The 8652-nt window shown below is 47.0% G+C and overlaps 1 protein-coding gene across 1 annotated transcript; it reads right to left on the bottom strand.

Moving 5' to 3' along the window:
- Positions 1-1476: 1476 nt before the first annotated feature.
- On the bottom strand, positions 1477-2244 carry NEUROG3 (neurogenin 3). The gene has a single exon (XM_067552944.1). The coding sequence runs from the start codon at positions 2242-2244 to the stop codon at positions 1477-1479; it is 768 nt and encodes a 255-aa protein (XP_067409045.1).
- Positions 2245-8652: the final 6408 nt, after the last annotated feature.

The raw sequence follows: 8652 nt of genomic DNA, 5'->3' as shown, positions 1-8652 counted from the left end.
TTCTCGTCCTGTAAACAACTGAGTATTGCAAGAGGCCACCAATAACTCATTAATCTCGTGTTATTAGATTAAATCCCCAGGTATTAAACAACACCTTCCTTATTCGTCTGTTTGCTGTTCCCCCCATCTGGGTTTTGATTAGTGCCATATATCTTCTCTGAATTCAGGTAGGAAACTTCAGCGGTGAAGTGAAATGGATTAATGGATTATTTGTGAAAGGTGATAAGAAGAGAGAGCTTAGACCGAAATTTATATACACACACACACGTATATATAAATAATCTGATGATGGCTTTAGTAAATGCGAGAGAAAGTATAGGGTTATATTGTATTATCAAGATTATCTTCTCTCTCTCTCTCTCTTTTTTAAGCAATTGCACATGGTATTTTCAAAACTGCTCACCGCACCATGAGAGATTTACACTGCAGAGAGGAATGGCCATAGCAGCTGTATAACTCTCCCAGAATGTATTCTCAACGTTAACTCCATAAGGCACATTAAGGTATTCTTAAACGTCTTCTTTCAACCCACAACAGCAAGCATCTAGGACTGTTACATTTAGTCGGAGTTCAGTGTGAAGCTTTGATTGCAGGTGTTTTTTAGTGGGCGAATAGCTTAGCTGAGATGTGTTGGTAGGATGGGGCGAGTTCAGGACAGAAGACCATCCCCAAATTTTGAGACTACCAGGAGTTAGATACAGGGATCAAAGGCAGTGTGTAAATTCATATGTTTTTCTTTGTTTCTACATTTAAATTGGAGCCCAGAAACAATATACCACATACAATAGCATCCTCAACTCCTTGGTGACTCATTGGTAGGTAGTCCCAAATGTGTGTGCTAAAAATTCTTCTGAAAATACACCGTGCTATAACGGGTCTAGAGGAGACAGACTTTATTTTCCGTTTTGTTTTTTAATGATCATCACCAAACCTGTTTAGTACAATCATTTAAACCGGTGCCAAAAATAATCTTATGTACAAAATATATATTCGTTATGAAATATAATCAATAAATACAAACCGTGAAAAATTAATATAATTTACCGTGTCCAAGTACCAAAATTTGATTTTTAAAGACGTGCCACCTTCTTACATAAAGAGAGCTTTGTCTGAAACTTACCAATCGGTGAAATATTGATCACATACACCCAAACAGCCCATAGGTGAGCGAGAGGTTCCCCAATTACAAAAAGAAAATCCCTCTCTAAACATGCCAAGTTTCTAACGCACCCTACGTGCTCCGTCTGTAGCAGTAGCCCTGGAAAGTGCATAGAGATTGGGGTGACCCCGTTATGTTTTAAGGCAAAGCGGGAAAAGCTGATTTCATAAAGTCCTTTCAAAGATCATTCTCCTCTGCTGGGGCCGGGAGGCAGCGCGTGTCCAAAGAGGTCCATGGTTTGACCATATGTGCATCGTTTTTGTGTTTGCAGCTGCAAACAAGTCCAGGGGAAGGGGGAAGTCCCCAAAACCCAGGCCTCAGACAAACTCTGGGAAAGCCTGGGGGCTGTGCGTGAGGCAAGACGGGGCGTCCGCAGCCTGGTAAGAGCGCCCTTCCTCCAGGGAGTCAGTGGGACTCAAGCTGCCAGCCTGGGAGACTGGAGAGTACAGCGAGTGCCACTCACAAGGCGAGATGCTGCCGGGACTGGCCAGCTCCATCAGGCAAGCGGTGCTGGGGGGCTGCCGGAAAGGCTCCCTGGCCAGCGCCTGCTGCCCCACGCTCAGGAGGCTGTGGTCGGCCATTCGGAGGGTTTCGGTCAGTGCCCAGATGTAGTTATGGGCAAACCTCAACGTCTCAATCTTGGTGAGCTTGGCGTCGTCAGGGAAGGTGGGGAGGACGCTGCGCAGAGCATCCAGGGCGGAGTTGAGGTTGTGCATGCGGTTCCTCTCCCTGTCGTTGGCTTTCATCCTGCGGTTCCTCTTCTGCTTCGTCAGCACCACTTCGCTTTTGGCTTTTGTGCGTCCCCTCCTGGCTTTCTGCTTCTTCTGCGGGCTCTCCCTGGCGTCTGGGGAGGGGGCGCTCCCCGGCCCCGCTTCTGCAGGGCAGCCTCCTGCCTCCAGCTGAGTCAGGGAAGGGTTGGGGGAGGAAGGCAGGCTGCCAGTGCCCAGGGAGGAAAAGGAGGGTTCATCATCAGACACACCAGAGTACTGCTCCCCCTCACTGTTCACCCGGGCCCCCGGAGAGCAATCGGTCTTGGGAGACATCCTGCAGGGAAAGTCAACGCACAGGGAATCGTCACTGTCCATTCAGCTCCACGCACGCCACGCAACAACATCTGTTCACACCAGCACTCTAGGGATTAATCCTGTGTCTCGTTCAGGGCACCAAGGCAGCTGTCCCCTGGCCGGGACTCCTGGATCCGCAGGCTATGGGCGTGGGGCGGGAGCGCCCCGGTGACTTTGAAAAGACAGATTTAGATCCCGATGGGCAATCAATCCATCCATCCATCCATCCATCCCCACTGCTATCGGAAGAGAGACGCTTACCTGGGTCCCCTGGGGGGAAGCTGGCGCGGAGGGAGTTGCACTGTTGCAAGAGCCCAGCCAAATTGGTTCCCTTGTCTTCTGAGCCCCCTTCCCTCCCCCCCCTTGGAGATGCAGAGGAGCCTTCTCTCAAGTGCAGGAAAGTGCAGGCTTTGCGTCAGGCACACGACTGCCTTTGAGCTCCTATATATACCGGCCTGAGACAATGGGGATTTCCTGGTCAATACAGCGTGTGCCCCCTTGGCACGCTTTATCTTATCGGCCCGGCTTGGAGTGTGCCTGGCTCATTACTGCCCGCGAGCGGCCAATCAGAGAGGCGGTTTGGGGCTGAGCCACGCGAGCCCCTCGCACAGCTGGAATCCCCACAAAGACCAGCGGGAGGAGCAGGAGCAGGAGGAAGAGGGGAGGCTCCAGCCCCAGCCCCATTCTCGCGCTGCCATAGCTCCGAAACCACCGTTCCAGCCGCTCTTGGGTCACCGGAGAACACGCCCTGCAGCTGAGACACTTTCCTTTGCAGCTAGTCTTTTCTGCACCCCCCGCGCGCGCCCGCTCTGGCAGGACACAAGATCGGTGCTGATTTATCCCCTGCCTTCAGTTGCTTCTCCTTGTCTTGCAGCCAGTTGCTATTTCACTATCACTGATTAACTGGCTTACCCAAACGAGGTGCTGCCGCACCTGTTCCAGCCAGGAGAGATGATCCAAAGTAAATAACCCAACTAGCTGCGCCAACTTCTCACAAGGTTACAGTTTTATTAATTTCTTCCCTTCTGGGGGTGAGGAGGAGGGGGGCACTCTTAGCCCTGCGGTCAAGCAAAATCCCTAGCAGTCAGATGCATGCTGGTTCACATTTTCGATTCCCTCTGGGCATCAGCAAAGACAAACCACTCCCAACAATCTCTCAAAGCTAGGCAAGAATGGCGCAAAATTCTTAAACACGCTTGATCCCTTGGTTTCAGGTTTGGCAAGGGCAAAGTAGCTCTTGCTGGGATCAACACCTACCGAGAATTGGACCTCTGACTATGTTATTTGGTGTAGCATATTAACTGCGAGGTTTGGGAAAAGAAATGGTGGAACGAACAACCAGCAACACCACCACTTCTTTTCTTCAGTAAATCGATTTTGAACGTATTTTAAAGAGTACAATTACATTATCTCAGTGTCAGATTTTCTTTTTCTTGCAAGCCTACCTAGTTGTCAGGATGGTGAAATATGATCTCATAGATACTTGAGCAACAGCTACATTAGACTCAGAAGTCCCAAAATAATAAGCAACTTCACGGTTTGTTTTAGGAGCAGGTACAGACGCGGGAGGTTTCCACAAATGAATACATGAAACTCACTTTTAAAAATCTAGATTTATACAAGAAATCGAGTTTCCACCATGAAATACAGGAACCAAAAATATGCTGAGAAAAATAACAGTGCTTCTACGTATGTCTTCTTTGCCTTGCCCTGTCAATCCCGATTAGTGGCTCTTGTTCTTCATCACCAAGTATTCTTGACAAGTGCATCTTCCAAACTGACACTAACCTTCTCCATGTCCTCCTTCAGTGTCTTGAACCACCTTTTTCTAAGTCTGCCTCATGGCCTTTGCCCTCTAACCACAAGCTCTTATACTCTCTGGCCAACATACACCACATCTAGGCATCCCCATGACCCAGCCATCTCAACTGATACTCCTCAACTTTTCTGTGATGGGGGCTGCCTGCATCATGGCTCATGCCATTTCATTGCTTAGCCTATCAGCTCTCATCTTACCCAGCATCCACCTGAGCAGTGTGAAGTAATTGTTCTCTCTTCCTCATTGGCTAGAATTCTGACCCAGACCTCATGGCTGACCTACTCATGATTTTATACACGTTGCTCTTTAGTTTACTTGGATATTCTTATCACAGAGAATTCCCATCAATTCCCTCCACTTGCACTAAGTGCTCTTCATGCAGCTCCTAATATCCGCATCCACGTCCCCATCACGGCTCAACACTGAAAAGAGGTATTTAAATTGTTTAAATTTAAATGAAGTGCCTCTTTGTATGTATACAAGGAAATGTAGGTGCCATATTAGCAAAATATAACAAGGTGTCCTAACCCTGAGAAAATAGGCAATGAGAGACATTAAAGGAAAAGCACAGCCTGAAGCAGTGAGAATTCCTGTGAATTCTCCAGGGAGCTTTGAGAAATATCTCTATAGATCAACTAACTGTAAACTGTAAGGATTCAATATCTCCGTTGAATCATAGTTATCTTGCATTTATATACGGGTATTAAACAAGCTAAACAATATCCTGAAACTCAGCAGGATGACATGCAGATTAGGAATAGGGATAATTTCACCCACCATTGGAAGGCAGCCATCTCGGGGGTGAAATGACATGGCTTTTTAACACTATACACCGTTTTAAGACAGGCAATGGAGAAAACTACATGAACTGGAACTCTGATATACTGGTCACCTCTTCCAGGATGGGAGATCAGTTCATAGGTGCTATTTACCAGGAATTTGAGGAGGACAGAAGCATCCAGAGGCAAACACAAGAAAGCTCTTTCTGTAAAGTGTTTGGGTTGGCTAGGGGAGAGAGATCCCAATGTTCCATGGTTTCCAGTTAATTCTGTATGTGTCAAAGTGGTACAGACTGGCAGACTCTGTCAAACGGGGAGGTTAACAACTATAAAGACTCATTCATGAAGACATTTTAACTGGGCAGTTTCATTTCTAGACACTAAAAAGAAATCATATGGCCGTGTCTCAGAGTAACTGCTGGAAAGGTTCCCCATGTCGATGCCACCGTCAACACAACTAAAAGACACCCAGGCTCCAAAAAGGGATGCTCTCGTCTAGAGGATATTTGTGGGAGGTTACTGATAGTTACCTTTCTTCTCCTGGTCTGACAAAAATAGCATAGTGATGGGTAACTATTACAGGTCTAGTCCTTCCCATAGAGACACTTCTCTTTTGTTTTCTTTTTGGGTTTGATCCTGTGCCTACTGAAATCAATGACAAGGCGCTCATTGACTTAGCCTGCAGAATCACGCCTTGTATGCTCCCCATGCTTTGTTCCCCAAGAAATTCACACTAGTGATGTGATGCTCTGGATATATAGCTTCTCCCCCTGAAGGAGACATACCTCTCATGCAGGCTTCTCCTTCGGAGACATCTAACTCCATCCATGTAGATGCACTCCCGCATGTGAGGGCCCCACTTCCTAATATGCTCAACCTTCCTGTCAAATACATATGAACCCGTCAGCTGGATGGAATAAGAAAAAAAGTAAAGTAGTAAGGTAGAGACAATGTAAGGGCACCCAGAAAATTCTTCGTTTTCCCAGGTTTGCTTCAATTGGACTCCAGGTGTGCAGGTTCAGACCCCTTGGATGGCCCTCTCATCACTTCCATCCAATAGTCTTTCATGTACTCATTTTTTTCTTTATTGAATTCAGCACAAGGATCCTAAGAAGCCTGGGGGGATGGGTGAGAATATGTTCATGTCTTGCCCTTAGGGATATCGAACTGGGATAATATATTTAGCCTTAGCCCAGGTAAATGGAGTAGGTTATTCCATACCTGCCACAATTTCACAGCCCCTTGCCCATGAGACACTTATCCCAACATGTAAGTTGACCTCCTAAAGCGCATTTCCCCCCATGTTTCCTTTGGCCCCCTTTCCCCTCTCTCCACTGAAGGAGAGGAAATAACAAAAGCCACCTGTAGCCTGAACCGCTTCCCATCACCTCCTTTGTGCAGTGGAATGTAAAGCCAGAGGAGTCTCCCAGAATGCTTGCCCCCTCTCCCCATAAAGAAAAGCAAGATGGGGAGGCCTCTCCTAGGCCATTCCACATCCCCAAGGACAAGCTCTGCATCTATATCTAAGCTCTTATATAGGCCCCAAACTGTGGTATCTTATCAGCTTGCCCACCAATAATAAAGGAACTATCCTCCAGCGTCGGTTCAGCCCCTCATCAACCCGCTCTTCCCCCATTACTCTACAAGCAGATAATTGGGGGAAGATGGCAATCTTATTAGGTAGGCCCTGCTTCTCCTCTCACTGAGGGAGAACCTGAGAGAGAGGGTCTCTCTGGTCAGGCTCTCACTTCCCTCCAGTGGAATGATTTGCATGAGAGGTGTGTAATCCTGGTTTCCAACAGGGTCCAAGTAACCTGAAAAAAAATATAGATATGATGTGAATGAGGAAAAAGTAAGTCAACACCTGTACTTAGTTTGAATGGACCACTAGTTCAGTAGGTGGACTAACACCACTAGAAGATGAGAGATTAACCTTATAAATAGCTGAGAACATAATAAAAACTCTGCACTAGACCCTTATGCAGACCTCTAAAAATTAGTCAGGAGACCAAAATAATGGCATTTAGATATTAGCCCAGTAGTGGGACAATCTGGTTTTCTTTACAGTGCGGGAGGTCGGTGTTTCATCCTGTGCATTAAAAACAAACAAACAAAAACCATTCCCCATTAAGATGAATATAAGGTTTTGCTCTCAAGACTCAGCTGTATTAAACAAAGAGCTGTTAGATCCTTTGGCAAAAACAAAAACAAAAAACCCCGCCGTGTCTAGCTTCTGGGGGAGCCCAGGAAAAAGAAGCTCTGCTGGGAAGCTTGTTCCCCGCCAGCTGTCCGGGAGAAAGTGGAGAGGCGCCCTGTAAGCACAGCTAGATGCTTTCCCAGCACACGCAGGGCATGTTTGGAGCCCTGATGCAGCCAGAATCCCCGGGGAAAACTGATGTCACCAACTCTGAGAACTAAACTCTGTTTTGCTTTGAAGAGCTCGCTCAGTGCAAAGGATCAGGAGCAGTCACTTCAGTGCGCAAAACGTGCCCGGGGTTTGTGCGCAATAGCTATTGTGGACAGCTTGAACTGTCTCTGCGGGGGGCACGTGTAGTTCCCCAGGGTTTCGATTGTAAAGGATATGACATTTCTAAATGTCCAGAAGCCTCTCATCGACCAGAAGGGGGAAGAGACAAGAGTGCTTCTAAAGCACAGACGATGTGATTTGGAAGCCTTTCAAGGTTCACTTTCCTTCACCAAAACCACTCCTGACATCAGTGGAGTTGGCCGTGGAGATTCGGACTGGGAACTGTAACGGATATCTATTTGTAAAGCGGTGGTGCTGAAACAGCTCCTTCTCTAGGGCTGGAAATGTGTCCTCTGGCCCTTTGCTGCTTGCCCAGTTCAGCAGGGATCTTTGGGCTCCCCCCGCCGCCCCCAGCCTGGCACATGGTGCCCCTTTGCGCACTGCAGTCTCCAGAAGCGCAGGAGAGAGGCAGGGTTAACGTGAGGCTCCCAAGGGCAAGTGCATCTGGTGAGTGCCTGTGATTGCTTTAAAAGGGGAGGCTGCTTGGGGTTTGAAAGCCTTCTTCGTTAATTTTTCAGGGGGAATGGAAGGGGGGGTACTTTTCTTTCCTCTCGAATTTTGTGTGCCCTTTTAGATTTGCAACAAGGGAAAAATGAATAGCAAGGCCCTGGCAGATTTTTGTGCTTGTGCAAATGGCTGACAAAAATCTGGTGAGCGAGTTTCCAACCCTTAGACTGCCCACTTCAAACGTCCTTCAAACAAAAGCTGAAGAGGAAAAGAAAGCCCCACCTGGTACCACTGTTTGCTAAAATAATAATAAATAGATTTCGTTTAATAAATAATTACAAGAGATTGTAAAGTGGAGTGCTTTGGGAAACATTAATCATGGGGTTGGGGGCAGCCATCACCTGCTGGGAAACAAGGCAACTTTATTGTTAAATCACCTTCACACTGCCACTTTCTGATAACTCTCTCCTATTGCCACAATGACTGGTCGGTTATGTTTACTCATAGTTAGCATAACAAGCACAATATTACCACAAACGTGATAAAAATCTAGAGGGGGACTGCATTAGGTTCCTACTCACACCTGTCTGGGCAGCTTCAATACAGAGCTGGCATTAAATGGCCCTTCCAGAAGGGGCCCTTATGTCGTTTACATTGGACTACTTTATGCTACTTTATAACAGGTTTACTGCAATCCCTATCTCCCTGCCCTATTTGTCTTATTTTATTGAAAACATATGGTAACCAGTTGAGCTCCATCCCATCTTTCATCTGGCAGGCGTTGGGGATGTTTTGCAATCTGGGGCTTGCCTGCAGGCTGCTCTGACCAACTGGTGCTGTTTAATTTAAGGAAAGTA

This window comes from Emydura macquarii, unplaced genomic scaffold, assembly GCF_026122565.2.
Source record: "Emydura macquarii macquarii isolate MOO-44397 ecotype Brisbane River unplaced genomic scaffold, CSIRO-AGI_Emac_v2 contig_1390, whole genome shotgun sequence".
Classification (NCBI taxonomy): Eukaryota; Metazoa; Chordata; order Testudines; family Chelidae; genus Emydura; species Emydura macquarii.
This window is presented reverse-complemented; position numbering and strand designations above follow the sequence as displayed.